The sequence below is a fragment of the Oncorhynchus mykiss genome, chromosome 15 (genome assembly GCF_057628025.1).
Source record: "Oncorhynchus mykiss isolate SJ-2025 chromosome 15, ASM5762802v1, whole genome shotgun sequence".
Taxonomy (NCBI): domain Eukaryota; kingdom Metazoa; phylum Chordata; class Actinopteri; order Salmoniformes; family Salmonidae; genus Oncorhynchus; species Oncorhynchus mykiss.
The window spans coordinates 52,486,958-52,512,431 of record NC_143036.1 but is presented as its reverse complement, the minus strand read 5'-3'; the positions used below and the strand labels follow the sequence as shown (position 1 = coordinate 52,512,431).

Genomic DNA, 25,474 nt, shown 5'->3' with positions numbered 1-25,474 from the left:
CACAACACCACGAGTGTTTTAGACTTTTTTTGTGCACGTTGTGGCGGGATGGATTTTTGGCCTTCCATGCAGTAAATTAGTTAGAGCTAATACTCCAATAATAAGGAGCTCCAAACCTCTGTCAATAACAGCTAATTTTCAGTTTTCCCCTCCCAGACAGTCCTAGCAATCCCAGACAGTCCTAGAAATTGTCATTTGCAAAGAAGCAATTTTATCCAATTGGTAGTTTACAGTCCAATCCCATCTCTGCAACTCCCCTATGGACTCCGGAGGCGAAGATCGAGAGCCATGCGTCCTCCGAAACACAACCCTGCCAAGCCACACTGCTTCTTGACACACTGATCGCTTACAAGGAAATCCCGGTCGGTCAAACCCTCCCCTAACCAATTGTGCACCACCTCGTGGGTCACGGTCGGCTGTGACACAGCCCGGGATCATACCCGGGTCTGTAGTGATGCCTGAAGCACTGCGATGCAGTGCCTTAGACCGCTGTGCCACTCGGGAGGCCAGAAGCTATTATTTGTATTTACCATTTTAATCAGTAGCGGTGCATGGGTAAAAATCACTGAGGAAGCCAAGCCAAGCCAGTAAAAATCCATATTATAACCTGTTGTGATAGTGTTGTTTTCACTATAACCCATTTATTAGTACGCCACCTCGATATACAAGAGCACAGTCAACAGGAGCACTTCTTCCACTATTCCAACGCCATATCAACTTAAACATAATCAGATCAACAAGGTTATTTATGCTTAGTTTTAATACACTGAAAACGTTAAAGACTCCAAAAACGATTTAGTCCAATGTTGCTAAATATCACCTGGCTGTCCACGGTACGGATTTCAGTGTGTGCGTGCGCCCGCAAGTACAATTTTTTTTTTCACTCATCATACTTATAGACTAGTTAAATGCCAATGCCATCCTCTCTTTCACGTTGGCAAAACGTTCTCTGGCTCTGTCATACAGTAGTACACTTTTAGTTTTTGTTGTCATAGGCTACCTAGCAATAATGCTTGCTAGCCTAACTTCCTCACCTGGACAACAATGAACCAGCGAAGTTAGCGTGAGCCTACATAATAAACTTCAATCATTTCAGGCCAGTGGCACAACATTAATTTATGGTTAGATCAGATTCGCCATCAAAATCATTGGCCTGTACAAATAATTAGTCCAAATCCCCGTCTCCATCCATGGCTTAGGAAAGGGCTAATTTAGCAAGCTAGCTACTGCATGACAACACCACAAGCAGACCAGAAACAGACAAAGTTTTTCTGAAAATGACATTTAGCTTAGAAATGAATTTGAATAGTGTGACATCAAATCCAAACTGGCCTCCCATAAGGGTGTTTTTCTGCACCAGGACAACCCATAGTTGAGCTCAGCTCAACACCGATTGGTTAATTACTTTATCAAGGGCGGCCAAATGCTTGCTGGCACCAATCAATCAATCATATGCTCAGGCTCCCGAGTGGCGCAGCGGTCTAAGGCACTGCAGCTCAGTGCTAAAGGCATCACTTCAAACCCTGGTTTAATTCCAGGCTGTATCACAACCGTCCGTGATTGGGAGTCCGATAGGGCGGCGCACAATTGGCCCAGCGTCGTCCGGATTAGGGTTTGGCTGTCATTTTGCCAGGGTAGGCCGTGTAAATAAGAATTTGTTCTTAACGGGACTTACCTAGTTCAATAAAGGTCCCCCCCAAAAAATGTTGATACATGGGCTACACATTCTCAGACAGAGGGGCGCAGTTTCCCTCGCTCTGATGAGTCAGGAATCAGAGCCCAGCCATTTACTACTCCGGTGAGCTTCAGCCACTTGTGAAATTATGAAAAACGATGAAAATTCAGAGACAAAAGATCATGTAAAAAAAATGTATTAGTCAAATATTTGGGGAAGACTAGTTTCCCTTGGCGTCCATACATTTTAGTTGAAAACAATCAGCAGACATTTTTTGATAGAGATATAAACAGCTGCATTGAACCTTTTAAAATATCCCACTAGTGACCATGGTTGACTTATTTTAAGAAAAGCCATTGGTCGGTGGATATGAAGTCTAAAATCTTTGACAGCCTGATGGGAACATTGTTTCAGGAAATAATCACTCATCTGGTGGAGGTTAGCATAGGGCTAACGTGTGCCAGGTTATCTGATGGGACCAGCTACAATGTAGCGTTCTATCACATGCAAGTAAATCAAATACTTAAATAGGCTAATACGCATTTTGAGACTTTAAATTTGAACTGTTTGCAATGTTCGCAAGTATGGCCCCTATTAAGTTTATCATCATTCTGGAACAATGTCTGTGTGTGTTTGTGTGTGCACCTGCGCTCTCGTGTGTGTTTTATTGCATGGCTTTTGAATTTAGAGCGAGACTGCATTAGCTCATGGAGGAGCTGGTAGCTGTTAGTCAGGTGAGCTGTTAAGCACTAAATCTGTGCAAACACATCGGCCTTGCTCTCTGTCAAAGCCAAATCCTCTTTATGGCCTGGCCTTCGGCTTACACACATACCATAACCACACACTATAGTAACCCTCTGTAACAAATACCACAATCGGTCAGATTACAATTTCCAATTGATGTACAGTGAAGGGAATACAGGCAATCCTCTGGTCTTATGTCAGCATTGAACTTCCCTATTTCCAATTCCCCTTTTGTGTCTAACCCTTCGACTCTGAATCAGAGGTAGAAATGGAAGGGTCAAAGGGTTGAGCAGTAAAGAGCAAAACAATCCAGATGATAAACAGACCCTCCACACTATCCCTCTCTCCTTGCATCCCTCCTTCTCCCTCCACACTATCCCTCTCTCCTTCCATCCCTCCTTCTCCCTCCACACTATCCCTCTCTCCTTCCATCCCTCTTTCTCCCTCCACACTATCCCTCTCTCCTTCCATCCCTCCTTCTCCCTCCACACTATCCCTCTCTCATTCCATTCCTCCTTCTCCCTCCACACTATCCCTCTCTCCTTCCATCCCTCCACACTATCCATCCCTCCTTCTCCCTCCACACTATCCCTCTCTCATTCCATCCCTCCTTCTCCCTCCACACTATCCCTCTCTCCTTCCATCCCTCTCTCCTTCCATCCCTCCACACCATCCCTCTCTCCTTCCATCCCTCCTTCTCCCTCCACACTATCCCTCCTTTCTCCACACTATCCCTCTCGCCTTCCATCCCTCCTTCTCCCTCCACACTATCCCTCTCTCATTCCATTCCTCCTTCCATCCCTCCACACTATCCCTCTCTCCTTCCATCCCTCCACACTATCCCTCTCTCCTTCCATCCCTCCACACTATCCCTCTCTCCTTCCATTCCTCCTTCTCCCTCCATATTGTGAAAATGAATCAGTTCTTGCTTTCTGATCATAATGAATAAGATTACATGGACAGGGAAGTCCTTGTCCAAGAGCAACAGTCCTACTCAGATGTTGGAATACAGGCCCAGGACTCATCCATTGCCCACCACTACACATGCTACGTGCATTCATCACCCTCATGTACTATATTGAAGAACTGCAAAAGAATGACCAAATAGCGCTCTCATGTGCTCAATTACAGATATTGTTCATATTCTTCCTCTGATCTATTATAAACATCATGGACAATACATTTCCTATTATTTCCTCATGAATCAAAAAATAGAATCAATCATCTGTGTGCTATGGCAGTTAGGTTTCAGGCACAGGTGTTAACACTATTGGCAGGTTGAAACTCATGCAGTTCAGTGAATGAGAGACTCTGACCCACTACTGTGGACACTCCTCATCAGCCCTCAATTTATGTTGTACAGCTGTGTCCACTGGTCTGATGACTCTCAGTCATTTCATAAATATTAATCCTTAAGAGTATATTGATGTACCCAAAATACTGTCAGTTTAAGATTAATATCAGATTTTTTTCTTGGGCTGTGTCTCAATCCGCCACATCCGCCTATGTCGACATTCCACATCTGAGGTGGAAGGTGACTGAGCTACAGTGGTGTTTGTCAAACCGAGACATCTCAAAAATTGGTCTTCTCACAAAAAAAAAAAATCTTATTCCTTATGATACATTTTTGGACTGTCTTTTTTGCCATTTATGAATGTGTTATTCAATGCGTTTCTATGGGCTATAGTAGTAAAGACCAAATTCAATATTTTAAGTAATTTAAAAAAAGAATAGCTAAAACCAAGTGTACACCACACAAATTTCCAAATCCTATCGCTGAGCCTGTCACATTAAACGACTGTCTTTCCTGACGTTTTAAGTCTTGACAACGCAGTGGTGCGCTCACTAAATGACATGGCAAGACAGGGGTCACACACTATAAGACTATAAGATTCTTCACTTGGTCGTTAGAGTGGTATCGAGAATCCTGTCTCGCAAAAATAATTATGTTACGTATAATTATTAGCTTAGAAGAACCCTCTCACCCACTAAAATAATTAGACTTAAAATATAAAGTGTTATTGTATTTAAAAATAAAAGTTATAGCTTAGTCAATCATACTAGGTCCTTGATACTAGGTCAGTGACATCACAGATTGGCCTTAGGGACAGAGTCAGGGCTGGGGTAGAGGTGTTGCCGTAGGAAGCTAAGGATCTTCTCCCAACAGTCTTCCTGAGCATCAGCATGCGGCTTGGTGTACCCTCCCCATAACATGATCACTGCAACACACAAACAATCATTAGTTACATTGGGAGTGAACAATTGGTTATGTTATGATATATATATATCTTAGTTCAGGTGTGTATACTATAGGTGTGAGTTGTGTGTACAGTACCTTTCTGTCGTGTTTGCAGCACTATGAAGTTGCTGGCTCTGAAGTGGGGTGTGTAGGGCGGCTCAATGAGGTGTCCAGCATCAGGGTATTGTAGAATGGTCAGTAGGTGCTCGTTGCCCGCTGCACACATCATCTGGGTCATCTGCAGGTGTCGTGGAAAATTGTCTCAGAAATATAACACTCTTACAAGAACTTGTGAATTAAATATAGACTTTAATACAAAGTAGCAAAGCTGAGCCCTTCCATGGAAGGACCCTATCACAAACGTAACAGAGCCGAACCCCTCCATGTAAAGAGACTAACTTCTGATATTACAGAGTCCTGCCTTTATAGGATTCTGTCTTTGCATAACGTATAGAGTCCCCTCCCTCTATATGAAAATAGCTTCCCTTGACCTTTCTCCATTATTTTCTTTTCATCTCAGAACTTGCTTGTTAACACCCACATCTGATAGGTTATATTGGTAGCGGGACCCTGGTCCTATATGTTCCATTCCTTATATAGCCATTCTGTCTCAGCTCTTCAAAGTGGAAAGCCTAGATGCTGCTAATATTGGAAATATAGTCATGAGTTTTGCTCCCACACAGGTCAGAGGTCACATTCAGCATCAATCACAATTATTGATTTCATAGGAAGCTTGTAATCATGTTTGTGTGTGTACTCACGTCCTTGGCAGACTCCACTGTGGCCCAGTTCTGATCATCCTCCCCGACGACCAACATCAATGGACACTTTATCCTCCCCATCTGTCAGAAGACACGGCAATAAGTAAACAAACCCACAGTGTGGGTGTTTGTGTGTGTTGACTTACATCCACTTTCTCTCCAAGGTCGGTTGGGATAGGCAGAATGATGTCTCTCCAGACCACACGGCCCTCTTCATCAAATCGGGTCTTATACCCATCCCTGGCAATAAATAATTGTGTTTTTAGTCTATTTCTTAATTTGGGCTGTATGTCACAAGCTTCATAATCACGGTACCTTCACTTCACGATAATCACGGTACCTTCACTTCACGATAATCACGGTACCTTCACTTCACGATAATCACGGTACCTTCACTTCACGGTACCTACACCTTCACTTTGAACAGATTTAGGTTTATTTTTCAGCCACACACCACTCACTTGTTCATCTTTCTAAACACTTCGCCGATAGGCTTGTTGACAGGGTTGACGTGACTCCCACTGATACACACACAGCATTTGGGCTGGAATACACACAGTATTTATTGTTTACACACTAAACAAACTCATAAGCATATACACATGGTCAGTGTTGGGACAATAAAGATTACTGAATCTGAATTCACTCTATAAAGCTCCAATCTGGAGGAAAAAGAGGAGAGTAGGAGGGAGAGGCTCACGCTGATGTCTTTGGAGTAGGCTGCCAAGTTGAGGGCGACTGATGCGCCTAAGGAGAGACCAAACAGAGCAACTCTGTCCTTCATCACCAGAGGGTGCTCCTGCACAATCCTGAACGCTTTCTACATAACAGAGAGATGGAGCTCAAGTGATAGGGATGCAATGTAATATAACGTGAGGTGATGTAATATAACAGTGAGTCTGGATAATGAGTCACAGGAGTGGACTCTGCCCTCTCAGGGCTGTTTCTGAACATTAAGACAAGCACAAGCATGTAGGCACACACAGTATGAGACTCACCTCAAAGTAGGTTTTTGATTCGATGTCTGAGGTTCCGTTCTTGTCATAGGAAAGGTACTCTAGCGCCATGGAAACAAAACCGTGTGACGCCAGGAGGCAGGAGCGGTACTCCACCAGCCCCCCACCCCCTCCCCACATATCCAACACCCCAGGGAAGGGTCCAGGACCTGGGGGTAAAAAGAGGGTCCCTCGGACTCCATGTTCCCTGATGTCAATTCTGCACACACCCGGTGCCATGTACCATCGTTCTGTGACAACGGTCGCTAGAGGAGACTGCTTGCTGAAGCCCTCAGTCATGTGCCCACTGTACACAGAGATGTGTACCACATTAGGAGTGAGGACATCCATCTTTCTCAACCTGAGAGACAGAGAGTTTATTTGACTTGTCCAGCTGGGCCCGGTCACCCTAAATGATGTGTTTATCCTATGTAAAATTGACCGCAAATATTGAATTGCTTTGGTGTATTACCTGAGGCCTGTCCGACTGCCTGGAACAGGTTGCATGCTCCACAGTAGACCCATGGGCTCTGCTCCTTCATATGTTCCTCCAAGACTGGCATCCTTAGCAACTACATAAACAACAGAAAAGAGAAAGAGGCTGGAGTTCCTGACTTGGACTTCAGAGAAGGATGACCATTCAAAACTATTTTTTTCTACTCGTAGCTCATTTTTTTCAGAGATGTCAGTTGTAGAGGTTGACTGATTATGATTTTTCAGCACCGATACCGATTATTGGAGGACCAAAAAAAAGCAGATACCGATTAATCTGCCGATTTTATATGTTTGTAATTAATGACCATTATAACAATACTGAATGAACACTTATTTTAACTTAACACATAAATCAATCAATTTATTCTCAGAAATAAATAAAACATGTTCAATTGGTTTAAATAATGCAGAAACAGTGTTGGAGAAGAAAAAGTGCAATATGTGCCATGTGAAAAAGCTAACGTTTAAGTTCCTTGCTCAGAACATGAGAACATATGAAAGCTGGTGGTTCCTTTTAACATGAGTCTTCAATATTCTAGGAATTATAACTCATCGACTATTTGGTACAAATACCATTTGTATTTCATATGCCTTTGCCTATTGGATGTCCTTATAGGCACTATAGTATTGCCAGCCTAATCTCGGGAGTTGATAGGCTTGAAGTCAAACAGTGCTGTGCTTCAAGCATTGCTAAGAGCTGCTGGCAAACGGAGTAAAGTGCTGTTTGAATGAATGCTTACCACCGCTCAGTCAGACTGCTCTTTCAAATCATAGACTTAGTTATAATATAAGAAACAGACAGAAATACAAGCCTTAGGTCATTAATAGGTCAAATCGGGAAACTATCATTTCGAAAACAAAGCGTTTTTTCTTTCAGTGAAATACGGAACCGTTCCATAATTTATTGAACGGGTGGCAACCCTAAATCTAAATATCCCTGTTTAGTTGCACAATCTATGTTGTGTCATAATTATGTAAAATTCTGGCAAATTAATTACGGTCTTTGTTAGGAAGAAATGGTCTTCACACAGTTCGCAACGAGCCAAGCAGCCCAAACTGCTGCATATACCCTAACTGCTTGCACTGAAGGCAAGAGAAGTGACACAATTTCCCTAGTTAATATTTCCTGCTAACATGAACTTCTTTTAACAAAATATGCATGTTTAAAAATATATACTTCTGAGTATTGATTTTAAGAAAGGCATTGATGTTTATGGTTAGGTACATTTGTGCAACGATTGTTAAATCATCACCTGTTTGGCGAAGTTGAAGTAGGCTGTGATTAGATGATAAATTAACAGGCACCGCATTGATTATATGCAACGCAGGGCAAGCTAGGTAACCTAGTAATATCATCAATCATGTAGTTAACTAGTGATTGTGAAGATTGTTTCTTTTTATATAAGATGCTAGCTAGCAACTTACCTTGGCTCCTTGCAGCCACAAGGTCCCTTTGATGCTGCACTCACGTAACAGGTGGTCAGTCTAACACACAGTCTCCTCGTGGATTGGTGGTCAGTCTAACACACAGTCTCCTCGTGGATTGCAATGTAATCGGCGTCCAAAAAGGCTGATTACTGATTGTTATGAAAACTTGAAAATCGGCCATGCCGATTAAATTGGTCGACCGCTAGTCAGTTGTCTGTAGACTGGGGCTCCCGAATGGCGCAGCTGTCTAAGGCACTGCATCTCAGTGCTAGAGGCGTCACTACAGACACCCTGGTTCGATTCCTGGCTGCATCACAACCGGCTGTGATTGGGATCCTATAGGGCGTCATCCCCATCCCGTCATCCGGGTTTTGTAGGCCGTCATTGTAAATAAGAAATTATTTTACTAGGCAAGTCAGTAAAGAACAATGGTTAATTTCTTTAAAAAGTCTCAAGCACACTGAATGTGGCTTTCAAAACAACTGGGAACTCCGAGGTCAAATAATGAGGTCAGTGATCTTCAGGTAGGAAAGTGAGAGCTCTAGAAAGAGGCTGAGTTCCCGACTTGGAATTCCAGTTGTATTGAACTTGGCATTAATGTGCTTGGGCGTGTTCATTGGTCACGCCTTTCAAAGTGTGTTGCATTTTAACACTGATCCTACTTGGGACTACAGGTCCACTGCATGACCTTCACAACAACCATATTGGTTTTAATAGCATCTATTTTGGTATCCTTTACTCAAGGTTTGCTGTGATGTTGTACTAACTTGATAGCAATAGAGGGCAAACTAGCAGGCAAAAACATTGGCCAGCATCTCATGTTACAGCGCATGCGGATCTTATTGGCAACCACCAGGACAACGTGTAATTGAATTAAACAAGAGTATGGGATTTCATACAGAAGTTAGGCCAAGGCTACATCCAAGAACACGGTCTGTAAGCACGGTCGGCGGTCACAAACCTACCTGTCACCGTGCCTTGGCCGTCGCTGGTGTAATGGCCGAACGCCTCCCAAAGGTCCTTATCCTCAGAGCGATGAAGGGAATGTAGTGTCACTGAGAGCGCTGGCGGTAAATTCCTCACAACTACCTGGATCTTCTCATCCACAAGCCCCCGCGTTGGCTGCACTGACAGAAGCGGGAAAGTCCCAACCATGGTGGACAAACACCTGTAGAAAAAAAGACAGAAACCAAACGATCATTGGTAAAGATGGTGGGATTGACATCCCATTTGTCTTGGCTTTAACCTGTGAAAATCAAATCAAATGTATTTATATAGCCCTTCGTACATTAGCTGATATCTCAAAGTGCTGTACAGAAACCCAGCCTAAAACCCCAAACAGCAAGCAATGCAGGTGTAGAAGCACGGTGGCTAGGAAAAACTTCCTAGAAAGACCAAAACCTAGGGAGAAACCTAGAGAGGAAGTGAGGGGTGGCCAGTCCTCTTCTGGCTGTGCCGGGTGGAGATTATAACAGAACATGGCCAAGATGTTCATAAATGACCAGCATGGTCAAATATTAAGAATCACAGTAGTTGTCGAGGGTGCAACAGGTCAGCACCTCAGGAGTAAATGTCAGTTGGCTATTCATGACCGATCATTATGAAAACAAAATTGGCTACGAGTCACATTCGCTTCAAACTTTGTGTCCACATTTACCTAGACTAAGTTATTCGACAATGACAAGTCAAAGAGATGCTGACATAGAAAACCGCTCTGTGTAGTTACATAATTCTGGTGCGAGTAGACAAGTTTACTCGTGCAGGAAAGTACAAAGTCCGTGCGGCACTGCTCACAAAGTTACAGCAACTAGAAACCCATAGCGATGAACTGTAGGCCTATGCATGATTAATCTTCACAAAGGCGGCAAGATTTTTCTCAAAGGACTGTTACTTACTTCACCGGTTAATAACAACGTAGGCTACGTTGGGTTTACGCACTGTTTGGTAAGAGGGTCTGCTTAATAAGTGTCAGTCAGCAACACTAAAACGGTACTTCCGGATCTCTGAATTGCTGACATTTTCAAAATAAAAGTTCCTCACGTAATATAAAAGTATAATTAACCTCAAAAGTCTATCCTCGGTGAAACACCTCTTCCCATTAATTTCAATGGAAGGAAAGCAGAGAGGGTAGGGGACCTTTGGGTGGGGGAGGCGGTGAAAAATATCAACTTTTCCCAACTTTATGCAAATCACCAGCGGCGATTGCAAAAGATGTAGAATATGTTACGAATTTGCAGGACATATGATATGTTACACATTTTTAGATAGATGGCTAACGTTAGCTAGGCTAGGGGTTAGGATTAAGTTTAGGAGTTGGGTTAGAGGAAAGATTAGCTAAAAGGGTTAAGGTTAGGGGAAGGGTTAGCTAACATTCTGTAAGCTAAAAACTAGTGGAAAAGTTGCTAAGTAGGTAAAATACTAACGTTTTCTGTGATGACATTCGAATTTGCGAACATTTTCGGTTGCTTGACGTTCACTTATCGGTTGTTAGATGTTGGTGTTATAGGCCCACCCATCCACCCCGAAAAGTAACCATCTGTTTTATGTAACCATAACAACTGTAACACATAATAATTTCAGTCTCCCGGATTTCGTTTAATTATGTTACATCTAGTATATAAGACCAGGCTGCAACATGTGGCTCTATCTTTTGAATAGTTTAACCTACAAAATATTATGCCCCATCACTGAAATTGAAGACCCTCAGGAACACACATATTATGTACATACTGTTTCCCTCTACTATAAACACAAGCCGTTAGAAACGAGTGTACAAGACCAGGCACAAAATTAGACTGGGGAAGACAGAACATCAATGATGATGTTCTTTTCTACTCAGAAGACCATAGGACATTATTGCCTGATGATCATCTTAACTTTCCAATACATTTCTGATGCATTTCAGTCACTTCAAACCATACTGTCTTCAGAATGAAATGCTGTCAAAAAATGCTGTAACTGATTGGTAATCGACTGTCATAAACCAAATTACAAAAGTTAACATTTGCCGTTGATTACATAACTTTTTTTGCATGTCAATATGGTGTGGCAAGCACAGGAACAATCCGAGTCAGATGTATGAAGCTGAAGGTACGATCAGTGTTGCCAACTAATTTTCAGGGTAAATTGCTAGAGGCAGGTTGATTTGTTGCTAAATGACGTTGTGATGTCATTTCGTGATAACGTAAAACTGCGTCATTACGTACAATACACAATAACGTCCCTCAAATTGACTGGCCATCTCTGCAAAAAAATAACATTTGACATTTGTTCAGTTACAGACTCCCACTCTTTTCTGTACTTCTGGCTGTACAATTTTGATTGAAACTTGTTGATTGATGTTGTAAGTTCTGTTCAAGATCAAACATTCGTTACCAACTATATTCATTGGGTTTGGCTCGTCGAACTCGCAGTCAGCCAACCATGATTTGCAATTTGCTGGAATTGCTGCCGCCTGTGCACGAGCTGAGCGCCTGCTGCTGACGTCACTCACAACGCCCTTTTGCAGCCAGGCACGTGTGTTGTGATTGAGTGTGTGACAGAAACAAAATCGTTTTTGTCATTTAGAGGGAAAATGCATGCATTTTAGCGTTTGAGTCACTTTTCAAAAGTTGCTAAAAGTTCCAAATACATTTTTTAAAGTAGCTAAATGTGTTGCTAGGTGCTGTTTGAAAAAAAGTTGCCAGGGTAGTCTGAAAAGTTGCTAAATCTAGCAACAAAATTGCTAAATTAGCATCACTGGGTATGATGTCCAGTAAGTAGTCAGGTTTATATGCCGAGGGATGAGAACACTTTGGTTTGACAGTTCAGTTTGAGGCTGAAGTATGGAGCCGGATAACTGACAAAAGGTTGAACGTAAGTATCGTTACAACCCCGTAATAACATCTCAGTAATATTACTCATCTACAGCCCTCTAAGCCGCATGTGCACATGTGTGTTTTGCATGTCTGTGCAACGGATCCACCGTGTGCCTCTCCCGTTATTATAGGAGTCTGCTGTGATATTAACAGGGTTAGTAAGTGCCCGTACCCACCCTCCTCCAGGCCACCGGTCTAGCTAAAACGACCGTCAGTATTGGCCTTGTGGTGATAGATTTGCTATGTTTCTTTTAAAGGTATTTGTTTTGGCCATATCTTGTTCCTAATCAATGCAATGCTAGGTGCTGACATGTTTACAGTTCTCCTTATCCAAAACAACCATGAGTGAGGGAAGGAGAAACTGAGGAGGGAAAAAAACAGATTGGAATGGTTACAAACTGTAGAGAGAAGGAGAGTAAAACGGAGAGTTAGCGAAAGAGTGTAGGGAAGTCAGAGAGACAAATAGAGGGGTATGGGGAGAGCGAGAGAGCTTGACAGACCTATAAAAGACGGACTGAGTACGATGTATAGTTTAGATATATGCCATTTTGGTCTTAGGCAGGATGTGACTCCACCCTAATGTCTTTACAATTAACGTTTTGGGGTCATTCCATCTCCACTGCCATCTGTACTTCCTGCCTCCAAAACAATGTATGTCCTTTTCCTGTCCTGTCCTGTTTGGCTTCCTACTGGGACGTAGCGTCCAATCCCAGAAGACCACCTGGCCGCTACACACCCTCAACCCCAGAGACTGGGCCAGCTCTCTCTCTCTCCTCTCTGTGTGTGATGTGTTTGTTGAGTAACTTTTACAACAGAAAATAACCAAGTGGGACACAGGAGTACCATTTCAATAAATTTAGTGAAAGTCAAGCTCGAGAGATACAAAACAATAATGATGTCATCTGAGTGGTCAATCAAGGTTTAACACAGAGTTTTTATTCTATGCCTATGCTTTCACTGTGCCGAACACTAAACGGTCTCTCTCTTCTTATCTCTATCAATCTCTCCCTTCTCTCTCACTTCATCTCCCTCTCTACATGTGGTCTCATAACTGGCTCAACCTTTCTCTCAGAGAGAGTCCAGTAATTTTTAAGTACCAGTGTGCTGACCTTTGACCCCCCCCCCCCCCCCCCCCCCCAGCGTTTCCCTTTCTGACTGGGCATCTCTGGCTCTGCTCAGCGTTGCATTACCCAGAGCTCTGTTGGTGTCAACCGGTGCTTGTCTCATAGATCTAGAGTTTGTATCAGTGCATGTTTGTCTATATATTGTGAAGGGGGTCATGTTGAAGTTCAGAGTCGGCAGGGGAAGGATATGGAATGGCCTATAAGTAGATGCTGGACTGAATTTGATATGCAAGTGATGATGATCATCATCAATGGAGTGTTGTGACATTGCGGTATAGTAAGTCAGTTTACCCTTCTTCTTTACCCCACTCAGCTTGTGTACATCAGTCCCTGAGAGACACCCGAGTCTCCCTGCAGTTCCCCAAGTCCAAAGAACAGACCCCCTCCTCCTCCTTTTGGACCCTCCAGTCCACACATCCTGATCATTTTTTTTTTTTGAATTTGAGTCGTTTAGCAGACGCTCTTATCTAGAGCGACTTATAGGAGCAATTAGGGCTAAGTGCCTTGCTCAAGGTCACAAAAACATATTTTTCACCTAGTCGGCTCTGTGATTTGAACCAGTGATCGTTCGGTCACTGGCCCAACACTCTTAACCTCTAGGCTACTGATAATGATAATAATAATTAGGTGGGTATCACGCCCTGACCTTAGTTATCTTTGTTTTCTTTATTATTTTGGTTAGGTCAGGGTGTGATGAGGGTGGTTTGTTTAGTTTTTGTATTGTCTAGGGGTTTTGTGTTTATATGTCTGTGTTTATAACAGGCAACTACACATAGACAAGAACCCACAAATACCCTAGGAAAAATGGCTACCTAAACATGGTTGCCTAGATTGGTTCTCAATCAGAGGCAGCTGTTTATCATTGTCTCTGATTGGGGACCATGTTTAGGTAGCCATTTGTCTTCACTGACATTTTCAACCTGTCCCTTACTGAGTCTGTAATACCAACATGTTTCAAGCAGACCACCATAGTCCCTGTGCCCACGAACACTAAGGTAACCTACCGAAATGACTACTGACCCGTAGCACTCACATCTGTAGCCATGAAGTGCTTTGAAAGGCTGGTCATAGCTCACATCAACATCATTATCCCAGAAACCCTAGACCCACTCCAATTTGCATAACGCCCCGACAGATCCACAGATACAATCTCTATTGCACTCTACATTGCCCTTTCCAACCTGGACAAAAGGAACACCTATGTGAGAATGCGAATCATTGACTACAGCTCAGCATTCAACACCATGGTGCCCTCAAAGCTCATCACTAAGATAAGGACCCTGGGGCTAAACACCTCCCTCTGCAACTGGATCCTGGACTTCCTGACAGGCCGCCGCCAGGTGGTAAGGGTAGGTAACAACACATCTGCCACACTGATCCTCAACATGGGGGCCCCTCAGGGGTGCATGCCCAGTTCCCTCCTGTATTCCCTGTTCACTCATGACTGCATGGCCAGGCACGACTCCAACACCATCAAGTTTTCCGACGACACAACAGCCTGATCACCAACGAAGATGAGACAGCCTATAGGGAGGAGGTCAGAGACCTGGCCGTGTGCTGCCATCATAACAACCTCTCCCTCAACGCGATCAAGTCAAAGAAGATGATTGTGGACTACAGGAAATGGAGGACTGAGCACACCCCCCATTCTCACCGACAGGGCTGTAATAGAGCAGGTTGAGAGCTTCAAGTTCCTTGGTGTCAACATCACCAACAAACTAACATGTTCCAAACACACCAAGACAGTCGTGAAGAGGGCACGGCAAAGCCTATTCCCCCTCAGGAGACTGAAAAAACTTGGCATGGGTTCTCAGATTAGTAATCTTCACTGTGTGCGCAGCTCGGTACGCGAGATGGTGCTGACGATGCTGCCTGAACTCTTCCCGATCAGCCTATTCTTGGTCACAAGTGCCATCACAATCGTGCTCTTCTGGGTCTAGTACTTTATGTTCAGCCAGATTGATCGGCAGATGAAGCTGTAGCAGAGCATGAGCACAGCCACGGCCACGAGGAAGATGCCCACGGTGCTCCAGGTGATGTAGGCGAGCACACCCCACGGCTGGATGAAGTGTACCCAGCAGTCATACACGGCCGAGCCCGGGCGGACCTCGCTCAGGGAGAAGTTAAAATACTGGGACATGCTCAGGGCAAGACTACACACCCAGGTGGCCCCGATCATCAAGTAGGAGCGCTGCGTGGGCTAGTGAAGGGTCTGCATCGGGTGACATATGGCGATGTAGTGGTCCAGCGTCATCATTACCAACATGTAGGTGGACACGAACATCCCTCGCACCTGCATGTACTTGATGATGCGACACAGGAAGTCAGGCCCACAGGAAGTCAGAGCTGTGGCAACCTGGAAAAAGGCCACTACCAAGTCCGCGAGGCTCAGGTGTTTCATTAACAGGTGTATGTGCAAGGACTTCCGTCGGATCATGTACATGGCCAGCAGCACGCTCAGGTTACCCACCACAGCCACGACGAATGTCACGCTAAGCACCGTGATCTCGATCTTGGCAACCTCCTCGTCCCGGCCAAACGGGTCGCTGGAGTTCCCAGGGTCTTCCATCATCACCGGCTTGCCGGTGGGGTCGAAGCCTATCTTCAAATCGTCATCCATGAGGTTGAGTGAGCTCCGGAGAAGTGCATGGCTGTCCCGAACCCATCCGATCACCCGCTGCCACCTGGCTGCATTGAGAACCTGTGAGTTTGTTTTAAATTTTAGACATTTCTTAGAGTCTATCGTCTACATAAACTCGCTGTTTCCGCACAGATCGTCAGATGTGTTGGCTTGGCAAAGATGTGGAGCACTTCATGGAATGAAACTGTATCTGTGCGCAGTCGCCACCAACCCTTTTTAAATAATGTATACCCCAGAGACCGCCCCCACATCGCCAACCGCCTCTAAACATCCTTGGACACAAAAACAACAGCAGAGAGAAACAACATGTATGGAAAACATTATTGTTTGCATGGGTGGACCAAATCCCCTAGCTGACAAGGTAAAAATATGTATTTCTGCCCCTGAACAAGGCAGTTAACCCACTGTTCTCTGGTAGGCCGTCATTGTAAATAAAATTTGTTCTTAACTGACTTGCCTAGTTAAATTGAAAAAATATAAATCATGTCCAATTTTAAATTCATATTAACACCTCCTTCAGAATATGCTTTGGCAATATTTTGAGTGGAAAAGACTCCAGTGGTCAAACATAATTCATATATTCACCAAACATCTATTATTATTCTTTGTAGACTGAAATGTCACTGTTGTAGGCATGATACAGCTTGTGATATCTAGACTTGCACTGGCAAAACAATACGTTACATTAGCTACCTAAATGTGACCTGAGCTCCACTGAGGAGTAATAGAGAATGGAGACTTTTAACTTGAAAACGTACAGGATACCTCTTTAATTTGTCCCTAATTCCGTGTTTGTTTGTGTAGCACTCCTCACAGGCCATTTGGTGTAAATAATTTTTGTTGGTGAGATGAAACTGCCACAGCTCTGAAAGGTAATATTGTACGTCAGAATTGCAACAAAATATTTGTTCAAGCCTAAAATGTTAGTCCGTAATCGTAACATGGTGTTAGTATGTTCACACATTAAATTTCAAGTTTATGTTTCATGCATGGATTTTCTTACGATCCCAAAAATGTACGTATGGATTTTATTACGATCCTAACGATATGTACTTCAACCTTTTGTCAGCTATCCGGCTCCATACTTCAGCCTCAAACTGAACTGTCAAACCAAAGCGTTCTCATCCCTCGGCATCTAAACCTGACTGCTTACTGGACATCGGTACCTTCAGCTTCATACATCAGACTCAGATTGTTCCTGTGCATGCCACACCATATTGACATGCAAAAAAGGTTATGTACTCAACGGCAAATGTTACTGGATATTAGCAAGAACTGGAACACACTGTTGTACACGTCAATTCAGAGCATCCCAAACATGTTCAATGGGTGACATGTCTGGTGAGTATGTAAGCCATGGAAGAACGGTGACATTTTCAGCTTGCAGGAATTGTGTGCAGATCCTTTGCGATATGGGGCCGTGCATTATCATGCTGAAACATGAGGTGATGGCGGCAGATGAATGGCACGACAAAGGCTCTTGTCACGATATGCAATTGTGCATGTTGTCCGTAGTTTATGCCTTCCCATACCTAAGCATACTCAAAATCCAAGATGAAGTAGCAGTCAGACTTCTTTGTCCTGTCGTGTCCCTTGTATATATCGTTTTGCATATTTTTCGTCGCATTTCCTTTAAAATATTTTGCTAAACCTCAACATCTAAATACTCTCCTGCAACCCGCATCACCCAATGTGGCGTGGATCTGCTTTTTTCCCCTAATGTATTTATATTTACTTCGGATCTGGAATCCCTCAACTGAAGCTAGCCAGCTAACTATCAGCTATCAGTCAGCAAACCATTGCCAGCGGTCATCAGCAAACCTTCAGATCGTAAAGCTCTCGCCAGTTCGAACAACGTGACTGCCCGAGGACTCCAACAGGCACATCAGGCGCGACGCCTGCTGAAGGCCCATTATGCTAACCAGCTAGGCCTGCTAGCTACCTAGAGCTACTTGGAACCCTACTAATTCCACGACTGGTCCATCGACGTCACCGTACGAAGAGGCAAAAACAGACTTAACCTTTGGGGGTAACTTTCTAGCCCCTGCTATCTGCTTGCTTGCTAACCCGGTCTGCTAACTGCTAGCTTATTTTCCCAGTCTGCTAACTGCTAGCCCATGCTAACTTCTTGCTTGCTGCCCCGGTCTACTAGCTGCTAGCTTGTTTAGCCCCGGCCTACTAACTGTTAGCTTGTTAGCGTTGGCCTACTAACTGTCTGAATCGCCGTGTCCCCAGCCAGCCCAACCACTCACTGGACCCATATTTTCACTTGGCTACGCATGCCTCTCTCTAATATCAATATGCCTCATCCATTACTGTCCTGGTTAGTGATTACTGTCTACTTTCACTGTAGAGCCTCTAGCCCTGCTCAATATGCCTTAACCAAGCATGTTGTTCCACCTCCTACATATGCGATGACATCACCTGGTTTATATATCTCTAGAGACAATATCTCTCACTTTATTACTCAATTCCTAGGTTTACCTCCAATGTACTCACATCCTACCTTACCTTTGTCTGTACACTATGCCTTGAATCTATGCTATCGTGCCCAGAAACCTGCTCCTTTTACTCTCTATTCTGAATGTGCTAGACGGCCAGTTCGTATAGTCTTTAGCCGTACCCTTATCCTACTTCTCCTCTGTTCCTCTGGTGATGTGGAGGTTAATCCAGGTCCTGCAGTGCCTAACTCCACTCCCACCACCCAGGTGCTCTCATTTGTTGACTTCTGTAAACGTAAAAGCCTTGGTTTCATGCATGTTAACATTAGAAGCCTACTCCCTAAGTTTGTTTTACTCACTGCTTTAGCACACTCTTCCAACCCAGATGTCTTAGCCGTGTCTGAATCACGGCTTAGGAAAACCACCAAAAACCCTGAAATCTCCATTGCTAACTATAATGTTTTCCCGCCAAGATAGCAACACCGCCCCCTTTGGCAGTTCTAACTACTGCAAATATTAGTCTGCAGAGTTCTGTATTACTATCTAAGTCTGTACCCAAACATTTTGAGCTTCTACTTCTAAAAATTCAAGTCTCTCACTGTTGCCGCTTGCTATAGACCTCCCTCTGCCCCCAGCTGTGCCCTCGATACCATATGTGAATTGATTGCCCCCCATCTATCTTCTGAGCACGTGCTACTTGGTGACCTAAACTGGGACATGCTTAACACCCTTGGCCATTCTACAAACTAAGCTTGATGCCCTCAATCTCACACAAATTATTAATGAACCTACCAGGTACAACCCCAAATCAGTAAACACGGGCACCCTCATAGATGTCATCCTCACTAATTCGCCCTCCAAATACACCTTTGCTGTTTTCAATCAAGATCTCAACGATCACTGCCTCATTGCCTGCATCCATAATGGGTCTGTGACCAAACGACCACCCCTCATCACTGTCAAACGCTCCCTGAAACACTTCGGCGAGCTGGCCTTTCTAATCGAACTGGCCGGGATATCCTGGAATGACATTGACCTCATCCCGTCAGTAGATGATGCCTGGCTATTCTTTAAAAGTGCTTTCCTCGCCATCTTAAATAAGCATGCCCCTCAAAAAATTTAGAACTAGGAATAGATATAGTCCTTGGTTCCCTCCAGACCTGTCTGCACTTGACCAGCACAAAAACATCCTGTGACGTTCTGCATTAGCATTGAATAGCCCCCGTGATATGCAACTTTTCAGGGAAGTTAGGAACAAATATACACAGGCAGTTAGAAAAGCTAAGGCAAGCTTTTTCAAACAGAAATTTGCACCCTGTAGTACTTACTCAAAAAAGTTCTGGGACACTGTAAAGTCCATGGAGAATAAGAGCACCTCCTCCCAGCTGCCCACTGCTCTGAGGCTAGGAAACACTGTCACCACCGATAAATCCACTATAATGGAGAATTTCAATAAGCATTTCTCTACGGCTGGCCATGCTTTCCACATGGCTACCCCTACCCCGGTCAACTGCCCGGCACCCTCCACAGCAACCCGCCAAAGCCCCCACCATTTCTCCTTTACCCAAATCCAGATAGCTGATGTTCTGAAAGAGCTGCAAAATCTGGAGCCCTACAAATCAGCCGGGCTAGACAATCTGGACCATCTCTTTCTAAAATGATCTGCCGAAATTGTTGCAACCCCTATTACTAGCCTGTTCAACCTCTCTTTCGTATCGTCTGAGACTCCCAAAGATTGGAAAGCTGCCGCGGTCATCCCCCTCTTCAAAGGGGGTGACTGACACTCTAGACCCAAACTGCTACAAACCTATATCTATCCTACCCTGTCTTTCTAAGGTCTTCGAAAGCCAAGTTAACAAACAGATAACTGACCATTTCGAATCCCACCATACCTTCTCCGCTATGCAATCTGGTTTCAGAGCTGGTCATGGGTGCACCTCAGCCACACTCAAGGTTCTAAACGACATCATAACCGCCATCGATAAGAGACATTACTGTGCAGCCGTATTCATCGACCTGGTCAAGGCTTTCGACTCTGTCAATCACAACATTCTTATTGGCAGACTCGACAGCCTTGGATTCTGAAATGATTTCCTCGGCTGGTTTACCAACTACTTCTCTGATAGAGTTCAGTGTGTCAAATTGGAGGGCCTGTTGTCCGGACCTCTGACAGTCTCTATGGGTGTGCCACAGGGTTCAATTCTCGGGCCGACTCTCTTTTCTGTATACATCAATGATGTTGCTATTGCTGCTGGTTATTCTCTGATCCACCTCTACGCAGACGACACCATTCTGTATACTTCTGGCCCCTCCTTGGACACTGTGTTAACTAACCTCCAGACGAGCTTCAATGCTCTTAAACGCAAGTAAAACTAAATGCATGCTATTCAATCGATCACTGCCCGCACCTGCTCGCCCATCCAGCATCACTACTCTGGACGGCTCTGACTTAGAATACGTGGACAACTACAAATACCTGGGTGTCTGGTTAGACTGTAAACTCTCCTTCCAGACTCACATTAAGCATCTCCAATCCAAAATTAAATCTAGAATCGGTTTCCTATATCTCAACAAAGCATCCTTCACTCATGCTGCCAAACACCCTTGTAAAACTGACCATCCTACCGATCCTCTGCTTCGGTGATGTCATCTATAAAATAGCCTCCAACACTCTACTCAACAAACTGGATGCAGTCTATCACAGTGCCATCCGTTTTGTCACCAAAGCCCCATACACTACCCACCATTGCGACTTGTACGCTCTCGTTGGTTGGCCCTCGCTTCATACTCGTCGCCAAACCCACTGGCTACATCTACAAGTCTCTGCTAGGTAAAGCCCCGCCTTATCTCAGCTCACTGGTCACCATAGCAGCACCCACTCGTAGCATGCGCTCCAGCAGGTATATCTCACTGGTCACTCCCAAAGCCAATTCCTCCTTTGGTCGTCTTTCCTTCCAGGTTTCTGCTGCCCATTACTGGTACGAATTGCAAAAATCTCTGAAGCTGGTGACTCACATCTCCCTCACTAGCTTTAAGCACCAGCTGTCAGAGCAGCTTACAGATCACTGCACCTGTACATAGCCCATCTGTAAACAGCCCATCTATCTACCTACCTCATCCCCATACTGGTATTTATTTATTTATTTTGCTCCTTTGCACCCCAGTATCTCTAACTGCACACACCTTCTGCCAATCTACCATTCCGGTGTTTAATTGCTATATTGTAATTACTTCACCACCATGGCCTATTTATTTCCTTAACATACATTATTTGCACTCACTGTATATATACTTTTTGTTTTCTTTTGTTCTACTGTATTATTGACTGTATGTTTTGTTTATTCCATGTGTAACTCTGTGTTGTATGTGTCGAATTGCTACGTTTTATCTTGGCCAGGTCGCAGTTGCAAATGAGAACTTGTTCTCAACTAGCCTACCTGGTTAAATTAAGGTGAAATAAAAATATGTTTTTAAACAAAACATCGCCACCATGAGGCCCTCTTTTCACAACGTTGACATCATGACGCCATACACGCCATCTGCCTGTTAGAGGAATCTAATTCCTATATGTTCATTAACCAATTAAATTGTAACAAAGCAAAACACTTTGTCCGTTTCTAAGAATTTGTAAGGTTATTATTTGCATAAAATAGACAAAGATCAGTCTCAAAATTAATCAGTAGCGTTTATTTCCTGAGAGCTCTGGTCATAATACCATGTACATTGGTTTATATACCTCACATTTTGTCATAAATGTCTCTCCTCCTCTCAGATACAATGGCAATATAGTTCACAAGCCTTCTCACATTGTATGCCACCTGTTAAACAATATACTACAAGGCCAAGGTCTCTCCCCTCCCTGGGTAGGGACAGAATGTCCTGTAAGGAACACAGTATTCCAGCCGGTCTGACGATAGCTCCATTTGTTTATACCAAGGAACAGAAAGTCCTTGTTCTAATTCTTGACTAAAACTACACACCTTATATTCAGTATTATGATTATAAGAAGATTCATACATTCCTACAGTAACAGAGTAATATTCTGTTAAGTTATAATTCTAAACTGAATGTATACATCATTTAGTCATTAGTCATAAAAATATCATAACATATCCACCGTATGACTAAATATTATACATCCAATCACACCTCTATTTTTATAAGAATGTTAAAAAGCAAACATCTATTTTTATTAGAACCATCTCTTGTTATCCAAATACATCCTAACAAAGACCAACATATGTATTACATTGACTGTTCCAGGCCTACATCAGAATCATAACTCTTCTTATCAGGATATTTGTTATAATCTTCATCAAAGAAACAGTGTAAACATCAAAACAAGAAACAGACTAAAATCCCTAAACATCAAAATGGTCTCATCCAATTTAGGCTCCTCGTATGTGAAGGAACCGGATCCATCCGCTAGGTCTGGGGGCATGTATTCATTATTCCACTGGTCAGAGCTTGGAATCGGTCCGTATCTCACCATTTGTTGTGTCATCGATTTCTCCAGAGTCCTAGAAATGAGACCTCTCACGCAATGAATAAGACAACAGCTGCACAAAACTAACACAGTCACACAGGTGAAAGTTGCCCACAGCACAGTTATCATGACATTTTTCCATTTTCCAAACATACTGTCAAACCAATTAGTCAGAAGTATCCACCCCAGAGTTTTCTGCCAAATCGTGAGCTAGGGTGGTTAAACCAGCCAGGGCCTTGGTCACTGATCTGTCCGGAGCTGTGTTATTTGGGATGAACGTACAGCACATTTTACCGAATATCACGCAGCCTCTCCCTTTTCTGGCAACAACATATCTAATATGATTCTGTTCTGCCAAGAAATCAGGCTGGTTGCTTCGGTCTGCTCGGCCAATCCTTTTATTGCAACTCTGGTATAATTGATGAAGCGTTGTTAATTATAATATAATTAATCCAGTCCACATTCTTATTGAGAGAGAACCACCAGAAAATGCTTGACCAGCTAGGATCTGATTTCATGCTTTGATCTCGTCTGGCACGGTACCATAGTATCAGTTGAAAACTGGTCGAAACCAACATACCATAACCCGAGATCCTGGGTCTTTACCGTTTTAATGGTAATTCGTACCTTTATTCAATATTTCCCCTGCTCGGGAACACAGTCAGAAACTCCCACCTTTACTAGACTCCATGTGCTCCCAAATTAGGTGTGTGGGTTTACATAGCTCACACTGAGAGGGATGGCTATCACCTGATTCCATGAATTACACAGTGATTTACACAAATACCTTCCATAGAGACCCATGGTGGTAACCATGCCCCTGTTTCTCCACTGAGCTGCAAATACATGGACAGTGTTAAAAGCATAAGCACTATCAGTATGTATCATAATGCATTTACCCTTTCCCAATTCACAAGCCCTGGTAAGGGCAACAATTTCAGCTTGTTGAGCAGAGTAATTCTTTGGTAAAGCTTCAGCTTCAAGCACCTCAGTGTGAGTCACTACTGCATAACCAGTAGCATTTGAACCATCTGGGTTCTTTCTGGAAGACCCATCAACAAACATAGTTATTTCAGCATCTGGCAAAGGCAGATCAGTTAGATCTGGTCTGTGGAGAACTACTTTCTCCATCTCCGCTACACAATCATGGGTACACCCATCGGTGGCTATCGGAATTAGGGTGGAGGGGTTCAAGGTAGTACATCGCTCAATTGTTAGATTTGGCATATTTAACAGAATATTCATACAAGACAAGTGTCTAGCTGGTGACATGTACGCCATTTTATGTTCTAATAACAAGATTGAGACGGCATGTGGTACCCTCAAAGTCAAATCATGGTAAAGTACTACAGAGGCTGAGTCTTCCACAGCCCGTCCTGCAGCAAACACAGGGGCATTGCTTGCGCCACCTGATCAAGACGGGAGGAATAATAGGCCACCGGCTTATTCTTCCCCCCGTGTCTGTAAGTCAACACTGATGTCATGAACCCCTCACTGCAATCCACAGTCTGTGTGAATACACGGTCATACCTAGGGAATGCCAGAACAGTGTCTGATATCAATAGCTGTTTAATAGCCACAAACTGTTTCTCCGCTTCTCTTGTCCATACAATTTTGTCTTTTGCTGTCATAGCCTTACCATAGATCAAATCACTAAGTAACCCTGTATGCAATGGAAAGTGTGGGACCCACGCCCTACAATATTTAATCATTCCCAAGAAACTCATCTTCTGCTTTTTGTTAAGTGGTTTGGGTGCTTCTAGAATGGCTGTCTTTCTGGTTGAATGAAGTGTTCTCCCTTCCTGGGTTATGGTGTGTCCTAAATAGATAACTTGTTCCTGCCAGAGCTGTAACTTCCTCTTATTAACTTTGTGACCTTGGTCTGCTAGTAAGAGGAACAGAGCAAGAGTATCCGCTTTACAGGCCTCCTGTGAGGAATTTGACAGCAGAATATCATCAACATGTATTAATATTTGGCTCCCCCGGGGAGGGTCGAATTTTCCAAGATTCCTAGTAATTGCCTGACTATAGATTGTAGGACTTTCCAAATAACCTTGAGCCAAATGGCTATACGTCCATTTTTGGCCTAAAAAGGTGAACCCGAACCACCCCTGACTGTCTGGGTGTATCGGAATACTAAAGAAAGCATTAGCAAGGTCTATCACAGTAAAGTAAGCATTCTCAGACTTCAGTTGGTTTAACAGAGTGTGCGGGTCTGGTACACAAGATGTTCTTGGTATCACACTGTTATTGACCCCCTGTAGGTCCATTACCATTCTCCAGTCAGTGCTAGTGCCTTCTTTACTGAAAAAGAGGAGAGTTACAGAACGCTTCATCCCCTTTCTCAGCTGTTCAAAAGTGGGTGTTAACCCTTTAACTGCTTCTGGCTTTAATGGGTACTGTTTTTGGTAAGGTATATAATATGATTTTGGAACTACTTGCACCGGAGTTACTCCTTTAATTAAGCCTACATCAGAGGGACCCTGAGACCACAAATATTCGGGTATCTCTTTTAAATCATCCTCCTGTTCTATGGTTAACAGATACTCTGCCTCTCAGAAATCCCCCCCACTCTCACTCATGTGCAC

At 43.6% G+C, this 25,474-nt stretch overlaps 1 protein-coding gene and 1 pseudogene across 6 annotated transcripts; both read right to left on the bottom strand.

Moving 5' to 3' along the window:
* Positions 1-3,540: 3,540 nt before the first annotated feature.
* Positions 3,541-10,364, bottom strand: LOC110490217 (acyl-coenzyme A thioesterase 5). 6 transcript variants are annotated; one of them, XM_021563484.3, is made up of 10 exons: positions 10,064-10,364; positions 9,303-9,505; positions 6,887-6,986; positions 6,418-6,775; positions 6,120-6,239; positions 5,881-5,963; positions 5,566-5,659; positions 5,420-5,500; positions 4,755-4,896; positions 3,541-4,638 (listed from the first exon to the last, which is right to left on the bottom strand). In XM_021563484.3, coding segments are annotated over exons 1-10 (1,314 nt in total). In that variant the 5' UTR covers positions 10,066-10,364; the 3' UTR covers positions 3,541-4,507. The 6 variants fall into 6 exon arrangements, with proteins under 6 accessions (XP_021419159.2, XP_021419160.2, XP_090056429.1 ...); XM_021563485.3 differs by having other exon boundaries at positions 10,233-10,359; XM_090200303.1 differs by having other exon boundaries at positions 8,335-9,505; positions 10,233-10,320.
* A 4,779-nt stretch (positions 10,365-15,143) lies between these two features.
* LOC118938893 (arg8-vasotocin receptor pseudogene) lies at positions 15,144-15,950 on the bottom strand (annotated as a pseudogene).
* Between the last annotated feature and the right edge of the window lie 9,524 nt (positions 15,951-25,474).